The following is a 20,469-nucleotide window of genomic DNA, read 5'->3' as shown; positions in this document are numbered from 1 at the left end:
GCAGCACAAATGAAGCCCAGCAAGCTGTTTGCACAAAGATAAATTCTCTATCATTCAACATCTATGAAATAGTGAGTTATCAAATCCACAAAAACAAAAGAAAATTGTAATTGCAAGGGGCTGAGAAAGGGGGAAAGGGGAGCTGATTTTGCAGGACTTAAAGAGCAGTGCTCACAGTTATTCTGCAGTATAACTGTACTCGTTACAGCTGAGCTGTATACCTCAAATAGTGAAGCTGCAAGGTCTGTGGTATTTACGTTATTTCGACACAATGAAAAAGATGGGATGAAGATGATAACGTCAAGTGCTGTGAATATTGTTGCTTAGGGTGAAAGTAAAATGATGTCTGGATTAAACAGGCAGGCCTGGGGAGATAGCTCAGTGATACAGTTCTTGCCTTGTATGCAACAAACACACACACTAAATGTACATGTAAAGAAATTATGGACAGTGTACCATACTAGAGCTAGACGTTGAAGCAGTCCTATCCATTCAGAGCTCAGAATAGAGATGTCTCCAACTCCTCTATCCCCGCTCACCGCTCTTCACACACACACACACACACACACACACACACCCATCCTACACCTGGCATGTACATTTCTGCTGCACAATGACCAGCCCACTGCAGCCACACCCAGGGCCAAGGGGTTGAATTCCAGCACTCACAAATGCCCCATGGTGTGTCACCTTGGCTTCAGTCTACCAACCTCACCCTGATGCAGTAGCTGCCTCTTGGGGACCCTTTCAGCATCCAGCCTTGGGAAAATGGTTTGGGATGAGAACAGTGGTTGGAAGGACATGCGGATGGGTCTGTTCTGGACTCTATCCCAGTAGAGACTGAGCTGATCCGGTCTTCCCAACTCTCAATCACTGTCAGCACACCAACCTTGTATGGCTCTGACTCTTGTAGACACAGGGTACCTTTTTTCATGAACCTGAGATTCTGGCTGCTGAAGGAATGTCGGAGCTATTCCCTCTATCATACAAGTCTCTCTATTCAGAGTTATGGCCATGAAAACGGTATCATGTCCTCCAGGAGACATCCCCTACCTCTTACAGTAGTGGAGATGAGAACAAATCCCTCCAAAGGGTTATTTCCTCCTCTGTGCTCGGCAGAATATTCTGTGGGTCTTAATCACAGAAAGCCCTCCCTCTGAGTCAGAATCAAGTTGGTTCCTTTCATTGCTTTCCCTGAATCAAAATGTCTTAAGTATCTGATGTTGGAGATGGCAATGATGCTATTAAATGACAGCTAACATTTGTCAAAGACTTACCCTGTGCCAGGTGCTATTACAGAGGTCTTACATGCATGGTTCTATTTAATACTCCCAGAACCTGAGGTTTATGCCTTATAGAGATGAAAGGCACTCCCTGTAAGCATAGGCATCCAGAAGGGCCCTCGGGGACCAGTGGAAAGAAGAGACCCTTCACTGCCTTTCATACTCAGCAGAGCAGAGTTTCTCAAACTGACAGGGGCATATATATCACATGGAAACCATAAGAAGTCAAATTGATCCCAAGCCAGGAATATGGGTCAGTGGGTAAAGTGCTTGCTGCACAAGGATGTGAACCTGAGATCAGTCCCCAGTAGGTGTGGTGGTGCATGCTTGTAATCGCTGCACTGTGAAAATGAAGGCAGGCAGATCCCTGGGACTCACTGGCCAAGACAGTCTCCTTCCTGTCCAGTGACAGACCCTGTTCCCAAAACACAAAACAAAAGCAAGGTGGACAGTGCAAAGGAGGGACACGTGAGCTGACCACTGGCCTCCATATGGTTCTCTCTCTCTCTCTCTCTCTCTCTCTCTCTCTCTCTCTCACACACACACACACACACATACACACACACACACACACACACACACACACAGTAGATCTCGTGTGAGGCCTGAATACAGTGTTTCTTTCACTTTCTTGAAGATTTTTTTATGTGTATGAATGTTTTGTTTGCATATGTTTGCACCATGTGTGTGCAGTGGCTGTGGGAGCCAGAAACGGGGAGAGGGATCACATTCCTTGGAACTGGAGTTTTAGGTGATTGTGAGCTAGCATGAAGGTGCTGGAAACCAAATCCTATCCTCTGCAAGAGCAGCCAGTGCTGGTAACTGCTGAGCCATCTCTCCAGCCCCCGGTGCGGTGTTTCTTATAGTGGCCTCTGAATTTAAGACAAGCCTGCAAGGGTAGCCCCTTCCTGCACCTGTAGTTTTTCTTCTATTCCTGAGATGGAACTCACCCATCATTCACTCTGTGACATTTGTGGAGTGGGTTATTTATCAAGAGCATCAGCCATAACATCAGAACCAGGTCCCAAGCTTGGTTCTGCACTTCCTTCATGACCTAATGTCTCTGAGTGTAGCCACCCAGTCTGCCAGTAGAGAGGGGCACTCACTGTATGGCATCTTCGCAAATATCAAATGAGGTAGCAACACAGCAAACCTATGCCTGGAAGCTAGATCATGGTGCATGGCCAATAATGGTCACGGTCTGAGACCTTATTTTATGACTCTCTTATTTATGCATTCACTCCTGATTCCCTTGTGTTTGCCAATAAGCTAGCTGGCTCCAGCATTTAGTTACATGTTGCATATTGAAGCAGGTATTTCCATGGCCCTAGTGGTTGCAACAATGGGCACCAGCAGTCAACAAGAGACAGAATTACCTGTGGATAACTTGTGACCGTGTCAGCAGAAGGCAGAATTAGCTCCATAGGTCCAAGGATGAGCAATGGGAGCTGCATGGAGAAAGACTATTCTATAAAGAGAGAGAGAGAGAGAGAGAGAGAGAGAGAGAGAGAGAGCGCACGTGCGTGCATGTGTGAGCATGCATGTGCAAACCAGCAAGACTAGAATGGGGTAAAATGTCAGCAGATCATAAGCTGTTCACTATCTGGAGTGAACTAAATATGTAGGCAATTATTGACAGGAGCCTGAAAGGAGCAATCGGGAGAGTTGGTCCCCAGCCAAATCACATCTCATTTTGGAGCAAGAGAAGGGATTGACTGACCAGAATTTAACATTGAGGGAGGCATGTTACAAAGAGGGGGCAGGCAAGGAGCTACAGGGTACCCTGGTCAGAAGTAAGCAGTAGTCCCCTCACCCCACCCATCAGTCAATCCAGCTAGCTCACTCACCAAACACGTAGGGTTTTGCTTTGAAAGGGGGCTTTATGCATAGGTTTCAGCCTGGAAAGCCCCTACCTGACCACCCTCCCTCTCCCTAAGATGTCGTCTTTTGAGATGATTTCATGTGGAAGCATCGCTAAGTAAATTCGCTAAATGCCTATTCATCCCCATCCGATGGGGACCCGGTGAAGCGGGAAATGTGAAAATGGCCCCTGCTCCAGGCCTGAAAGAAGCTTCCTGGGGTTGCCAAATGGAGCCACAGCAGGCTGACCCTGGGAGGCCTGAGACTTCCCAGAGGGGGCTCCTGGAGCTTGGCCTTGGCCCCTTCAGTCCTCCCACCTAAGCTTCCCCAGAGGCCCTGTTTATTATTCCTGTTGCTGGAGACCCATTCAGAGGTTAACTTGTCCTTTTATTCATCCGGACGACAATAATGAACTGTCACACAGTGTGGCAAGGGGTTTGGTAAATAAGAGCTGTGGAGGCGAAGAGATGTAGCTGGCCTCTGGATAGCTGGGAAAGATGCTGCCTGATTTTCCTTTATAAGGTCATTGCCTTGCTGCTACCCCAGCAGCTCCTTGGAAGCCCTTTTGAGCATCAGGCTTCAGGAACCTCGGAACCTTGGCCACCTCGATTATCACTGTCCAGGCACAAAGGTTGGCCCTGTGGATCTAGCCCAAGGATTCACCTCTGTGTACATCAGGAGAGCGCTGCATCCTGTGCAGGACAGATGGTCCCAGGCTGCAGATGCAGGAGCCTCTTCAGGCATCTGCCACCCCAGGATGGCTGGCTTCTCATTGGTTTTTATTTCAATAAGAGCCTGGGACATTGATCACATTTTTTTCTCACCTCAGGATCTTTTAACTTCTCTATTTCATCCTTTCCATCCATCCAGAATTATGGGTTAGTCAGCATATATCATCCAATGAGTGGATGAGGGTCCAGAGTGGCTATACTCCAGAGGAGTTTGAGGGCTGAGGATAGAACAACCCAGGTAACTGAGACGTAGCAGAGCAATGTGCATTGAATGTGTGCCTAATGTGTGCCCTTAAATCTACCCATCCTGCTGGCAAAAAAAAAAAAAATGTGTGGTAAACTTATTGTGTGCTGCGGTGTTTAAGTCTGAGCAGCTGGGAGGAAATGAGCTTACCAAAGGCCACTGTTCAGAGGATCTGGTGGCTTGTTTACTCTTTCCACACATGGTGGGCTGTGGTGGTGCAGCTGGAACTCACTTCCAGATCCTTTTGTTCTCAGAGCTTAGGCATTGCTTTCTAAGATACTGCCCTGCTTCTCCTCGGTCCAGCATTAAGGTTAGGGCAATGGCACAGTAGATAAAGCATGCGTTACTCAGGTATGAAGACCTGGGTCTAAAACTCCAACACCCAGAGAAAGGCAGGAGCCTTAGGGGGCATCTGTAACCCCAGCGTTCCGACTGTGAGATGGCAGACAGAAGCAGGCAGCTCCCGAAAGCCTTGCTGGCCGACCAGACTGGTGTGCATGGTGGGGAACTTGAGACCCTGACTCCTACAAGGTAGTTTGTGAGGGATGCACACACAAAGCTCTCCTCTGACCTCCACACACAGGCCATGGCACATGTGTGCTTGGACCAACACTTACAGGCACGTGCAGAACACACCCCTCCCTACCTGCGCACCACGCGTACATAACACACAATTCAAAAGAAAGAGTCCAGCTTCACTGTGCTCCCGTACAGTGTCTTTCTTCCCCCATCACCCCGTCTGGAAGAGCGGGCAGCCCCTGGCCTCTAAGGAGCCCTCCGCCCAAGCCGAGCTGCCTGGTGACAGAGGAGCTGTCACATCAGCGCCATTTACCTGTTTGGGTTTATTCAGTGGAAGAGGCGACCGCGTCTCTGGCAGATGGAGACCTGTGTGACTGCCTTTTAAAATACTGTCACAGCTGTATGCACAAGCTGATTAGCTGTGACGGCGCTGTGAGCACTGAGATTGATGGTGATAAATTTGGGATAACAATGCTGGGAACAATGTCATCCGTTTGCGTGGCGCTTCATATTTTTTAAAGCTCCCTCAACCCACAACTCAGTGGTTATCGAGCACTCGGATTCATTCACTGCTCACTGCGCTGAGGGAGTCGGCTCTAAATTGGCTTGTCGGGGCGTGTGCATTCCTTCGTCATCATTCATTCATTGGCCAGACGAGAGTGTAGGTCCTACTCTGTGCCAGATCTGACTAGATTCTCTCCTCGTGGGCCTGATGTTGTAAGGAAGCCAAGAGAGGTCTTTCAAATAATAATAAAAGTAGTCAAGTCAGCATTGTGGTGTGGTAAAGGAGAATGCAGGGGCTACTTTAGGTGGAATGACAAGATTTAAATTTTTTAAAAAATTAAATTAAAAAAATTTTTGAAGAAAAGATGTTTGAAAGACCTAAATGATAAGAACAGGCCAAAAATTAAGAGACACAGGCACAGCAAGTGCAAAGGCCCTGAGGCCGATCTGTATATGACATCAGGTATACTGACGACTATTGTCCACCATGCTCAATGCTGAGCATAGATACCAAAGCAGATAAAACACTGCGCTGTCCTCAGGGTTCCTTACACAGTGGAATATGTGGGAGAGAGATGTGCAAACAGCCTGTGCTGTCTCAACCTGACAAATCCTAGAATCACCTGGAAAGACGGTTGTAGTGGAAGATGGCTTATATTGGGCAGGCCCGTGTCGTATCTGGGGATAGTCACAGTCCGAATGAAGTTGATTGCTGTGGGAAGATTCAGCCCACTGTGCATGTCACCGTTCACTATGCGGGGGTCCTGACCCGTGTAACAGTGGAGAAGCCAGGCTGAGCTTGACAGTCAGTCAAGAAAGCGAATGAGCGTGCACGTGTTCACTTCTGTCTGCTCTAGACTGTGGGTGTGGCGTGTCCAGCTGCCTCAAGCCATTGCGTGTGGTAGTGAACAATAACCAGAAACTGTGAGCTAAAATAAACCCATTCTCTCCCTAAATTGCCCCTTTCTGGGATGTTACAACACAGCAGTCAGAATGAAACTAGACAGCCTCTTTTCACGTAACATGGCTGGCCCAGGGGCAGGACCCGCCAAGAGTGTGCATCTCAGGCTGTGTGCTGTGGTCAGAACAGGAAAACAGAGTGAAATCTGCTTCCTAGGACTAAGAAGGGAGGCAAGACCTAACACCTCCACGGTCTACAGAGGACCCTGACTTTCTCTTCTGTTTGTTCCCACAGGACAAATGACCAGCTGGTGGCTTTTCTCTCCCGATACCGAGATATGAATTTCCTGAAGTCTCATGGCCGGGACAATGCAAGGTAATAACACTGGGCACTGCAGACACGGAAAGCTATTCCTGAGGTCTTTCTTCCAGACTGATTCTACAGTACCAGAGAGAAGTTCCTGTGTGCAAGCTCAAGGGTCCCTCTTGTTAGCCAAGGACAGGGAGCAGCGGATGCTTCTGGCAGGCTTGCAGCTTTTCGCCCAAGAAATCTTTTAAATTTATTCCTGTATATGTACATTTGCGTGAGTGTTCAGGTGCACATGTGTATGCTGGTTCACATGCTTCTGTCTATGTGTATGTATGCAGTGTACATGTGTATGCCAGTGCACCTATGTGTGTGTATCTATGAGAATGCACGTGTGTATGCCAGTGCACATGCACCTGTATGTGTGTATGTATGCATCTGCCTATGTGTATGTATGGGGTGCACATGTGTATGCCGGTGCACATGAACCTGTGTGTGTGTGTGTGTGTGTGTGTGTGTGTGTGTGTGTGTGTGTGTATGGAATGCGCATGTATATGCCGGTGTAAATACACCTGTGTGTGTATGTATGCATCTGTCTATGTGTATGTATGGGGTGCACATGTGTATGCAGGTGCACATGCACCTGTGTATGTATATTTATGGGGTATATATGTGTATAGGGAGACTGATGCACCTGTGTGTGTGTGTATGTATGGGGTACACATGTGTATGCAGGTGCTCATGCACCTGTGTGTGTGTATGTATGGGGTACACATGTGTATACAGGTGCACACGCACCTGTGTATGTATATTTATGGGGTGTATGTGTGTATACGGAGACTGATGCACCTGTGTGTGTGTATGTATGGGGTACACATGTGTATGCAGGTGCTCATGCACCTGTGTGTGTGTGTGTATGGGGTACACATGTGTATACAGGTGCACACGCACCTGTGTGTGTGTATGTATGGGGTGCACATGTGTATACAGGTGCACATGCACCTGTGTGTATTTATGGGGTACACATTTGTATGAAGGTACACATGTGTATACAGGTGCACATGCACCTGTGTGTGTGTATGGGGTACACATTTGTATGAAGGTACACATGTGTATACAAGTTCACATGCACCTGTGTGTGTGTATGTATGGGGTACACATGTGTATACGGGTGCACATGCACCTGTGTGTGTGTATGGGGTGCACATATTATGAAGGTGCATGTGCACATGTGGAAGACAGAGGACAGCCCCAAGTATCATTCCTCAGGTTCTACCCACCATTTGTTTTTGAGACATGGGTTCTGGGGATTGAACTCAGATCCTCATGCTCACACAGTGAACACTTTATCAGCTGCACCATCTCCCTATACCACTCAGAACCTTTTACATCTTTGTTTTCCCCAGGAATTTTGTGAGTTCATTTTTATCATGGTGATCCTTGGAGCCTAGTAGTCATGGCTAATTCTCATATTGTTGATCGGTAGACTAAGGATTGCATTTAAGTGACATCCCCACTTCATTTAGTCCTTCTGCCTGTCACTCAAGAGCTGCTTTCCTCACACCAGCCACATGCCAGGTGCTGCTGTAGCAGTGAACAAGAGCATCTTCAGACTCTCAAAGGATTTACTTTCCAGTTGAAAGACTCAGGATAGCATGAAGTTAAATCCAGAGGTTCGGGCTTCCAGTCTGTGTCTTCCTCATTTACTCCCACTGCTGGTATGGATAGAGGCAAGCGGGATTCAGAGCTCCCATCTCTCCCATTCAGAATAAACAGTGTCAAAAACTAGGAGATTGGCTTGAGGAGATGGCTCAGTCTGTAAAGTATTCACTTCATTAGTATGAGTTCAGTTTCCAGAAACCCTGTAAAAATTCAGGCATGGCAGCATGCACCTGTAATCCCAGTGGGATGGGAGGAAGAGACCATCCATCTAGTCTGGGCTACATGATGAAGTTTCAGACCAACGAAAATCCCTCATCAAACAAAATGTGCAAGGTACCTAAGGATCCACACCTGAAGTTTTCCTGTGATCTCCACATGCATGTGCACACCTGCTCCTACTTACATGTGCATCAACACATTTACACACATACATAAACACATACCTGTACACAAACAGCGTCTCACCCTGGTGTAAGAGGCAGTCTTGAGCACCCTCTGGTTCCAGTGTTGAACAGAACACACTCCAGAATAATAGCTCTTGGAATCATTGTAACCTGTTAGTATTTTGCGTCTGGTTGTTTGTTTGTTTGGTTGGTTGGTCAGCTGGCTCATTTGAACATATCTTCCATGAGAATCCTGATTTCCAATTAACCACGACAATCCTGGTATGACTTTGTGTCTATGTTCTGTGTCTGACTTTGCTCAGGGCTGATAGCAAGTCCAGTCCCATCCTTCCTAGGTCATGGCAGTTCTTGTTTCTCCATTCCTGATCTGGTCATGGTTGGGATTTGAATGTACAGTCCCTGTTCAAGATTATTTCTGCCATAACTCATGGAGATGGCAGATTCTGTGACTCGATTTACCTTATTATCTCAAGCAAGCGACAGAAGCAAGCATTAAGTTCCCTGCCCTGAGTTTTCAAGGAGTTATCCCAGAATTCTTGGGTTGCATTATTTCTTAAGGTTTGATTTTCATTTCAGCAGCCAATTGTGCACATATTGGCCTCTTCTTGATTCTAATCTGCCTCCATTATATTTAAAAGGAACTCTAAGGCATTACAGTGCTCTGTGAATTCCTGCTAGTTAGCATAGCATGTTCAGGTCTCCAGTGGTGAAAAGGCTACCTGGACAAATACAGATCATGGCATGCTAAGCCCTAGTACTTTTTCGCCCATTGCATGTGATATTGGCTTTATCCAGGGCAGAATTAGGAATTAATATCTTTATTTTCAGGAAGTGAAAGGGAAACTTTGAGATCCCAAATGGATTTTTCTAAGGTTGGCCAGTTGATGGCATGTCAGGATTTGAACCCAGGCCTTTCTGAAAGCAAAGACATGCTGTCAATTAGAGCTGGGGGCAATTCTATAGAGTGTTTATTATTGAAAAGTGACCCTGATATTGAAAGTCCTTGCCCATGGGTAGAGAATAAAACCCTTCTTCTCCTCACATAGCCTATAGTATCTGATTTGTCCAAACATCTTACATTGTGGGCAAAGAAACCATTCCATTTAAAGACACATCACAAACATCACATCCACCCCAGTAGTACTAGTTCAGGCTAATGGCTCTTTAATCTTGGCTCTCTGTTTCCCAAGGGTTCCACTAGTAACTTAGTAGCACAATTAAAGTCATGGGCTTTGAGTTCCCACCCCCTAGGAGGAAGTGCTGTTCTACCATGTCTGAGGCTGTGTTGCATCATTTGTGTAACTTAACCACTCGGAGGCCATTCCTTTGCCAGTAAAGTGAAATAGGCAGAGCCCCATATGAACAGGATTAAATGAAATGTGTCCTTTGATGATGATGAGGAGGAGGAAAAAGAAGATGGTGGTGGTGATGATGATGACACCATTGCCATGGCAAGCAAAAAGCCAAAATGCTACTGGCAGGAATGTCACCCAGATCTCTGTCCTGCATGGATGCGCACACCCCATGTGATCCAGGGGCACCAGTGGTGGGGATAGTGCCTACATGGCTCAGAGCGGCTTCACGTGTTCCTAGCAGCTGCCTCCCAAACCCTAAAGCCAAGTACCTAGTTTCAAAATTGCTCACAAGTTCCTATGTTCACTCTTGAAGTCCCCAGCTGGGACTCTCTCATTTACATGAATTAAGGACAATATACTTTTAGTTTAATTTAGTAATAAAATTAATTAGTGTGCTATTGCCTATAATTTACTGCTCTTTGTTAGTGAAGTCTTCCCTTGGTGTGCGAACTCGGCTTCCCATAGCCCACCTCCCATTGCCTCTACCCAGTGGGCAGGCCTCACCAGTGCTGTGGCAAAAAAATTCTTTTGCGGTGAGTGACGTAAGCCCACTGCAGACTGACCTGTGGGTTTACTGGAACAGTTACACTGACTTCAGGTGTGACTGAATCGAGCGGCTCAAATTCAGCACCAATCACTTGATGATTCCATTTTCTTGAGTGTTGGCTTGATTTTCTAGCTTTAGGCTTCGGCCGTTAAAAACTCAGTCACTGATTTTATATTACAAGCAAGGAAGCTGAGATGCGGAGAAATGTTGGATTCACAGAATTAGGGCAAGACTGGGACTCAAACCCTACTGAGTGTGTCCAAAGAGGCCAATCCAAAATTCCTACAGGGTGTCGCCTCCCTGGGTACCGGCCCTGCTTTGTTCCAGTAGACCAGGTGATTTGTTTTGAATGGTCAGATCTTTGAGAATATTGTAGACTGTGTGTCTTAAGTTTCTATTGCTGTAATGAAACGCTGTCATCAAAGCAGCTGGAGAGGAAAGGGTTTCCTTGACTTATGCTTCCACACACTGTCCATTATCCAGGACAGTTGGGACGGGAACTAAACAGAGCAGGAATATGGAGGTAAGGGCGGACTCAGAGGCCATGGCGAGGTGTTCCTTATCCTTACTGCCTTGCTCAGCCTGATGTACTAAGCTTGCTTTCTTATAGCAGTCAGGGCCACCAGCCCAGATATGGCACCACCCACATTGGGCTGGGACCTCCCCCATCAATCACGAATTAAGAAAATGCTCTACAGGCTTGCCCGCAGCCTGATCTATGGAAGTATTTTCCCAATTGAGGTTTCCTCATTTCCAATGACTGTAGCCTGTGTCAAGTTGACATAAAAAACAGTCAGCACAATGTGTTTGATTATATTCATTCCTTTCCCTCTCAGACTCACCCTCTTCTCTACACACCCTACTTTGTGCCCTCTTTATCTTTAATTTAAAAAAAATTTTTTTAAACTATCAAAACCAACTTGTGACGCTCATGTTATTCTTGGTCCTGTGGCCTTCCACCGGAGCATGGTCCACTTACCAGGGACTGTGTTCTCCCCTCCATCCTCCAACAGCTATCCATTATCAGTAGCTTCTTAACTAGGGCTAGGACTTCATGCCCACCTCCCGTCTCCATGCTGGGATGTGGTCCTGCTTGCACTTGAATGGGTCTTGTGCACGCTGCCATGACTGTTGTGAGTTCGTGTGTGCTTCCCACTGTGTCCAGAAACCCTGTTTCCTCCTCGTCAACCCCTGCCTCTGGCTCTTACAGTCTTTCTGTCCCCTCTTCAGCAATTGTCCCTGAGCCTTGGGACAACGGGATGTTACACAAAAGTCTCATTTAGTCCTTTGTAGTCTCCTATTTTCTTCACCACGTGCAGCTGTGGGTCTCTGTGAGTCGCCATCTGCTTCAAGTAGAAGCTTCTCAGATGAAGGTGGAGGCGTGCATTTATTTAAGGGTATAGCAATAAGTCATTAGGAGTCAGTTTACTATTATGTCCATTTCAGAATAATAGTAGTAGATTCTCTCCTAGCATCTGAGCTCTGTGACCATGCGCTCCGTGGCTCAGCATAACTGAGCTTCAGTGTTCTCCCCGTTGCAGAACAATAGAGTAGAATGAGCTGGTTTCCAGGGTCCCACTGTAGGCTGGCATGGCTTGTCTCTAGACAGACTCTTGTAAAAGTGGGTGACAAAAGCAGAGAGCCCGAGAGCTAGAAAGATGCGAGGAACCAAAGCAAGCAGTGGGATGCAGCACAGGCTACAGGGTTGCCTAACAGCCACCCTGACCCTCCGTGCCCATCTCCAGCCTTTAGCAGCTAGTTTTGACTTTCAGCTCCCACTGTGAGGTGGTGGCCTAAAAACAAACTTGTATTTTAATAGCTGCCAAATTGGTCCCGACTGTTGATGAAATTAAATGGACTGGAGAGCTGTGTTCACTGTTTCCCCTAGTTTTCACCCAAAATATTCAAGTGTCCAGTGAGGTGACTGATGTACGGTGCACTCATCATATCCTAAGGAGCATCAGCAGGATTGAAGCCCAAACCCCGAAATTTATCCAGAGCCCTGATTAATGGAAATGTCTCCAGGAGCTCCTTGCTTCTACTCAGATGCCATCTGCCTGAGTCTCAGTGTGTGGGGACAGGGAAACAGAGAGGAAAAGTCAGCTTTCTCTGATACAGTAGTTTCTTCTGGGATATTTTCTGCTCTGTGTAATTTCTCAGTCACCAAGAGCCCTGTGTTTAGGACGGGATTTAATGTAAATGGTAAGGCAGAAATGCTGCTAGCAACATGTCATCTCGGCTACATTCCAGCTGTGTCTCCAGCATTCAGCTCCCACTGGCCTTGCCTCTGTGTGTGCCAGGCAAATAGCAACAACAGGATGAACTGGCTCACAAACCACAAGGAAGGCACCAAGCCGGACACTTGGAATATGTATTCCAACCTCTGTTGGCGAATGTTCTCCCAGTGGAGAGAGTGTGCAGCTGAGGGCTGGACAATCACTTTGTTTTACCCCACACCCAGGGGCTTAAGGCTTGTTGCTGAAAGACCTCCAGCATGGAAAGTGAGTCATCCAAGCTCTGAAGGCAGAGACCTGGAGTCCCCTGCTCTTTGTAGCACTCACTATGTGAGACCCTCTATAAGTCACATCAGTTATCTGATTATCTGCTCCCTTGTCTGTAAAACTGGATGACGAGAATGTCAACCCAGCCAGGCGCTGGTGGTGCACGCCTTTAATCCCAGCATGCGGGAGGCAGAGGCAGGCAGATCTGAGGGAGTTTGAGGTTAGCCTGGTCTACAAAGCGAGTTCCAGGACAGTCTCCAAAACTATAAGAAATCCTGTATCGAACTCCGCCAATAATAATAATAATAATAATGTCAACCTTATATAATTTACCAGAATTTACTGAGTTTGACAGGCGTGATGGTGCAAGCCTGTAATACCAGCTACTTGGAAGGCTGAGGAAGGGAGATCACAAGTTCAAGGCTAGTCTGGGAGACTTAGTGAAACCTATCTCAAAGTGAGGTTTTAAAAGAAGGCATATGAGACCAATGAGATGGTGCAGTAATTACAGTGCTTGGCCATAAAAACCTGGTGGTCTGAGTTGATCCCCAAAACCCATGTAAAGGTAGGGGAGAGAACCAACTCCACAGAGCTGTTCTCTCTCTCTCTCTCTCTCTCTCTCTCTCTCTCTCTCTCTCTCTCTCACACACACACACACACACACACACATACAGGGAGGGGAGGGGAGAGACAGACAGACATAGAGACAGTGACAGAGAAACCAAGAGAAAGAGGAGATAATATGAATTTGTTTTTTTAAAATGTCTGATAGCTCATTGGGTAAAAGATACTTGTTGCCAAGCTTGATGACCTGAATTCAGTCCCCAGTAGCCACATGCTAGAAAGAAACAAGTTCTGCAAATGGTTTTCTGACCCCCGCATGTGTACCATGGTATGTAAACACATTCGTACGTACGTATATACATACATACATGCATACACACACAAATGAAATAAATAAGCATGTGTAAAGCTTTAAATACATAAGTGAATAAAAGTGAAGTGCTCAGTGCAGAGCACTTGGGAGCATGTGCAAAGCCTTGAATTCCATCTCCAGTGCTGCCGAAACAAAGAGGGAGGCAAAGTAATATAGCCTCTTGGTACAGTTGCTTTGAATAGGGAGAAAATGATGATGACGCTGGAGAAGCATCTTAAAAGTGACAGACGTGCGACTCCAACTCTCAGGAAAGCTTCTAGACTCTTCCCAGTGTCGGAAGTACAGGCAGGTGTGAGGCTGGGAGAGGATCCAGCTCCAGATTAGAAGCAGCACAGGCAGCTCCCCGTTCTTCTCCTGTCTAGCCCCACCTGCTGCAGGCAGCATCCCTACATGGGGTAGCAGGATGACTCTGAGCAGCATCAGCTATTTCCCTTCTCCAACACTGAATTAATCCTCCAACTCAAATCCCATTAGATGTGTAAACAGGCAACTGATTAACCTAAAGTTGGCAAGTCCACAGGGAGCCTGGCCAGGAGCCACCTTCTGGTAGATCTGAAGGTTCTTTGGTACCATCTTGCTTCTGCAGAGATGGGCTCCCTCCCCTGGTTAACACACAGCACTCTAAAGCAAGCACATAATTAATATTGCATCTCCAGTAGAGAAAGCAGATCGCATTTCTACTTTCCTTCCCATTTATCACACCCATGGGGTCCTCTGAGTTTTAGGAGCCATGTCACCTTGTCACTTTGTATTATGCCCACCCTCACCCCGACACCATGCATAGGACATTTCATACACCCCCTCCCATTACTCTACTGTGTGCACCTTTCTGATTTTCAAGACAATGTGAATAGTTAGAAAAATAACCTAAAAATAAAAAACCTAACCTAAAAAGAAAAAAATACATTCCAGAATCACTGAGGGAGAGAATAGGATTTTATTTCCTTTTTTGCATTTCTTTCTATGTCCAAAACAGTCTTTGAATGATGGGCCCCACTTTGCTAATGAAAAAAGAAAGCAGCAGGCATTGTTTTTAAAAATATGTGAAGGGGTAGGAAAGGGGCCTCCATTTATGAAGTATTTGCCACAGAAGCATGATGACCTGAATTCGGATCCCTAGCATCTGTGTAGAAAAGGTGGGCGAAGTAGTCTCCAGGGTCATGCCAGCCCTAGGGGAGGGAAGCATGTAGGGACGGGGATTCTTGTGCTCATCAGCCAAGCAGTCTTTGAGCCAGTGAGCTTCAGGTTCAGTGAGAACCCTGCTCAAAAGTAAGGTCAAAGGAGAGCCCAGACATCAAGTATGTACTACATACATACATACATGTATGCGCGCATGTGCACACACATGCACATACCACATTTGCATCCATATGCAAACAAACAAGCAGTACATGGACTATAAAACTGACAAAGCCTTCAGTGGACAAGCAGACTTCTGGCCTTAGAGCCTGAACTAAAACAGAGTTCTTGCCTCTGTAGGTCTCAGAATTCACGCTGCTAGTTCTACATTTCCTCTTGGGCAGCTTTTTTTTTTTCTCTCCATGTCAGTTTTCCCTGCACAGTACAATAACGAGTAGCTATCTCTAACCATCGTCACCACTTAGAATTCCTTATCTGCTGTTTGCCATCGCCCTTGAGTTTTCCTACACAGCAAATACATAAAGCAAAATTGCATATTTGTGATTTGCATTTTCCCCTCTACTTATTTATTAAAGTGGTGTTATGATCTTGTGGCTTAGGGTGTGGAATCCGGAGAATGACAATTAAGGTTTGACTCTCACCTTTGCCACTAACCAGCCACGTGTGTGCTCACTTTCCCCCCTCCCAGTCTGACTGCCTCCGTGTCTCTCCTATCAAAGAGCGCATCAGAGTACATACTGAATGCATGGAGTAGGCCTAGAATGGAGTGTGTACTCAGAAAGTGGTACCTGTCGGTACCTACTTTGTTCTCTGCCTCTAGTTGGGAAGAGAAGGACAGAGATGGTGTTCTCAATCCTAGTCTCAGTACAGAGTTCATGGTCTGGAAGATATCAAATATGCTTTCTAGGGATGCTAAAATCATGACTGTCCCAGGCCCTCTAGTTTCCTATACCCATGTCTTAGACCAGCAAGATGTTAGAGTCTACCCAGATCAGAACCTAGTGATAACTTTTGATGGCAAGAAGGGTTTGTAATGATAGCCCTTGGGCACAGTTAGAAGGATGGGTATGGCACCTATCACCTCCACCATCACAACCATTAGCATGAAATAAGTTCACTTCATGAACTGGGATTCTGGGGGGGGGGGGGGGGGGGGGGAATGCTGGGCACTGTCCTTGGTGCTGAAGCACCATCCCTTCTCACATGGGTTTCTTTTCAGTTCTTGGCTACACAACATGCCTTTCTACTAAATCCCAGATGATGACAAAAGAGATCAACATTGAAAACACCCATTTTGATGAAGAAAAACTTCAACACCCCAAATGTCTTGTGGCGTGCTGACCGTGTGTCCAGCACGGCATTAAGCCCTCCCCCACACTATCTTACGCAAGCCTTCAGGCTAACTCTTAGAGGAAATTATTGCTTCAGTCTCTTTTCCACCTGCACTTTGAAGCAGCTCAGGAAGTGTGGGGCTGGTTCCACATGTAGAACTTAGATCAAGGAGCCTGGCTTCATGGCTCCCCTGCATCATATAGCTGTAATGTGTGAGCATGTCAGATAATCAATGATTGCAGAATTTGTGGGCAATCATGCTTTGTTCTGTGGCCTCATTTTCATTTATTTGTCCATTTGTATGTGTGAAGATATGTGTGTGGATATGCAGGTGTGTGTGTGTGCATTTGTGTGTGTGCATGCACACAGCAACACACTTGGCTTTTTACATTGGTTCTGGAGATTGAACTTGGGTTCTCATTTTTTTTTTTTTTGTTACATGAGAACTTTACCAACTAAACCATAGCTCAATCCTTGGCTTTATGTTTTAAGTAAAATGCTAGTTTTTGTTTTTTTAAGGGTGTTCCATGACAGGATGTTGGCCGTGAAGAACATCAAGCAGATGGGTTCATCCAGCAATGTAGGGACATCATTCATCTTCTCTGGATCTTAATTGCTTTTCTCTTTGTTTTGCTCGGCTGTAGAATTAGTTAACTTTGCAAACTGCTAAGGCTTCTTTGAACACACTGAGAACTCTAGGGGGCAGCCTCCATCCTTTTGGAACACATCAGAAAGTCCTGGGGTAGCACCACACTTGGTGGGTGTAAAAAGATGGCAGCCAGGGAATGAGCAGATTGGAGAAACCACTTTGGCTCCTGATGACACGACAGAGCCCTTCTTCACTGACCTCTTCTCCCCGGGGGACAGTTGGACCCTCTGACCTAATCAAAACCTTCCATGTGACTTAGATTCCTTCTCAGCTATTAGAATTTAGTCCCTTGAGTACCAGTGAAGCCTACATTATAAGTAAAAATAAACTTTGGAAGGCAAGTCATGCATTTCTCAAAACCTAGGAATAAAGTTGAATGCAGGTGCTTCCGTGTGAAATTCAGGCCACTCTGAAGGTGCAAGTCCTCATGGGTCCCCCAGAAAACCTTTTAAAGCAACATGAGACTCTTATTCTTGTCTCTTTGAAGCAGTGGAAATGCTCAAATCCTTCATTTCTATCCATTTGGGAGGGCCCTGGTGAATGGAAGCAGCAAATGACAGAAATCCTAAGAGCTTACCTTGGGGTCAAATTCAAGGCCCCTAGCTCTGTGACTCTGGAGAAGTTACTTAACCGCCTTATTTTTGTTTTGTTTGAGGCAAGTTCTTGTTGTGTAGCTCCAGCAGGCCTGGCACTCACTATAAAGCCCAGGCTGCCCTCAAATTCAAGGCAAGTCTCCTGCCTCACTTCCCCAGTGCTGAGATTACCAAGCCTGGGTGAAATTGCTCAGCCTTTCAGAGAGTCCATTCCTCTAACACCTCAGCTGCATGTCAGATGTGTTAGAGGAAGTGGGTGGGTACCTAGTTGTGTCATTTCTGTGACTTCCTGATTGTCTAATGGTTGTGGCTTCTGCCTTTTCTGTTGTTCAATCATCCCTTGAGTAAATAATATTTGCTGAGCACCTGGTATACAGAATGCATTGTTCTAGGGATACAGCAGAGAATTAGGAGACAAACATCTCTGCCACCTCGAGACATACACCTCCTGAGCAGAAGCAGAAGATACACTAAATAAGAACCTTGCACGAGAAAGAAGATGCAATGGATAACAATAATGCATGGAAAGAATTCGGGATACTAAGGATGGGAGAGGGGTGTCACCATATGGAAGAACTGATTGGTGGTTGCCCCCATTTATTGCTTGGGTAACTAGTGCTTGCTAAATACTTTGCAAGACCCCTGCAGGGGCATGTGGTTTTGGAAGGCTGTTGGTACTCCTATTGTGAGTTCATAGAGTCCTGTTGAAACTGGCTCTTCATAGTGCCTGTGTTGCTTTGGCGCCACCTGTTGCCCAGATGTCCCAAGGTAACCATGGCAATGAGAAATACAACTGAGAAGACATCCTTCTGTATGTTATAAGTTCCATAGATGCAAACTAGTGCTCAGCCCTGATGGGAGAGAGCCAGGAGCCAACACATATGAAAAGAGAGTGTCTTTAGACTTACCTTGTCTTCCAACTTCACCTTTTATGTTTCAAGTTATGGTGGATGCTCAGAACGGAGTAAATGAAAAATTTAAAATTAAATATCAGCTCAAAGAGTTGACTCTGATCCTCTGCTTGAAACCAGGCTCTGGGCTGCTACCATCTTCTAAAACTGAAGTCCTCAGTAGCTCCTGTGGCATGAGAAAGCGTTCTTAGCCTTGAGGAATGGGCTATCTTTATTTACCCATACTTCACCAAAGCACACATTTGCAGCTTATCCTGTTTGCAAAGGCAGTAAATATGGAACCCACTCCCCAAAAGCCATGGGCATTTCATTTTGGAGATGACTCATGAATGAATGTTGCATTCAAGTAATAGAACCAGGGACAGTGCATTAAAATCACAAGATGCTGTTAGCCCGTGTTGTAAGGTGGGGTTTAAACACTGCCCCACGGAAGGAGGAATTTGCTTGGCCCCTCACCATAGGTTGTTTTTCACTCTCTCTTTCTGCTAGTATGGTTTCCATATGAATTTTCACATAAGTTATCTGAAATTAGAGTTTTTAGCATGGTCCTGTGCAGCCACTGGACATTATTGTATGATTATTAGTAGCCGGACTCAAGGCAGGATTTGATATTTCAAAGCACAGGGCTTCCTGTCAAACTTCAGTTTTGTTTCCGTAGAAGTGATAGAATGTCTATAAGGAACAGCTCCCACTGAACTTCCCAGGAAGGAAGGGACTTTATGAATGAACTCATTAGGGAAAGAATAAGATCAGGGATACTGGACACATACGTCTTCTGAACACCTGGGTGTTCTGGTGGATTCTGTTGATATGAGTCTTCTGTGTGTCTCTTAGGAAAGTGGCCAGCCTAGCATGGAACAGAACTACTGCAGGGGTGAGGCCAGCCTAGCATGGAGCAGGACTGCTGCAGGGGTGAGTCCAGCCTAGCATAGCTGAAGACTACTGCAGGGGTGAGGCCAACCTAGCATGGATGAAGAGTGCTGCAGGGGTGAGGCCAACCTAGCATGGAGCAGGACTGCTGCAGGGTGACTAGGAGAAGATTTACGCAGAGGGCTGCTAACCAGAGCTTCAGAGATCCAGATTCCTAGACCAGAGCACAGCTCAAAAGGCTGGAACAGCAGACAGATCCCTGCATTGGGAGCCCTGCAGACTGGAGGCTCCCCATAGATACTCAGTTCATCCAAGTAAGGATCAGTCTTCTTTCTGCTTGATGCCCATGAGCACCTAGAACCATGCCTAGCACACAGTAGGTGTTCAATAAAGTTCGCTGTGAGTGAACTGACCATTCAAGAAGAAAGCTCGCTTATATCTCTGCCCACACTTTTAACATACCCACTCCCTTAGAGCTCATCTAAGGAGCTTTGATTTTCCTAGCTGCAGAGACAGACAGACAGACAGACAGACAGACAGACAGACAGACAGACACAGAAAGACAGAAGAGAAGAAATGCCACTTCTGCCTCATCTCCCCTCATAGTCCTAAATGAGGTGTGTGTGTGTGTGTGTGTGTGTGTGTGTGAGAGAGAGAGAGAGAGAGAGAGAGAGAGAGAGAGAGAGAGGTGAGTTGTCTACTATGAAAGCCAGGAGTATTAATTTTGTGTCTGCTTGGGAAGAGCTCAGAGGGGCCTTTCATTTTTTCCCCCACCAAATGCAACCTGAGATCATGTAAGTATCAAGCCACGGCAATACCAGTGGTCACTGAATTAGGCCCAGACTGGAATTGCACATTATAGTTTGTGTCGATGCCTCAAAGCATAATTTATGCCCACTGCTTCCACAAAAGTACTTATTAGATGTGCCAGGATGCCACCACATCTTGTCATTTAATGTGCTAATGAAATACCCAGAAGATCATAATTTGTTATTTTTTCACAATATTTTATAAATCCATGTGTGATTTGAGAAACAGCTTGAACAGGCACTGTAGCTCCATGGTGGACTACCTGCCAAGCATGCTCAGGCCCTGGGTTTGAGCCCTAGTGCTGAAAAAAAAAACTATACAGATTCCTACTGATGTGTTGTGGTTTTTATAGCAGAGCTAGGAGCAAGTGTTCTTCTTGAACTTTCGGTTTCTCCACAGCAAGCCTTTAT

The 20,469-nt window shown here is 46.1% G+C and overlaps 1 protein-coding gene across 1 annotated transcript in view; it reads left to right on the top strand.

The window, feature by feature from the left end:
- Positions 1-20,469, top strand: part of Xylt1 (xylosyltransferase 1) — a 296,973-nt gene that overhangs the window by 241,807 nt on the left and 34,697 nt on the right. The window contains exon 6 of the mRNA XM_041666339.1: positions 6,337-6,417. Coding sequence (XP_041522273.1) covers positions 6,337-6,417 — 81 coding nt within the window. The remainder of the gene's footprint in view (positions 1-6,336; positions 6,418-20,469) is intronic.

This window comes from Microtus oregoni, unplaced genomic scaffold (genome assembly GCF_018167655.1).
Source record: "Microtus oregoni isolate MIOR12 unplaced genomic scaffold, Mior012 000016F_ref0000370, whole genome shotgun sequence".
NCBI lineage: Eukaryota > Metazoa > Chordata > Mammalia > Rodentia > Cricetidae > Microtus > Microtus oregoni.
This window is presented reverse-complemented; position numbering and strand designations above follow the sequence as displayed.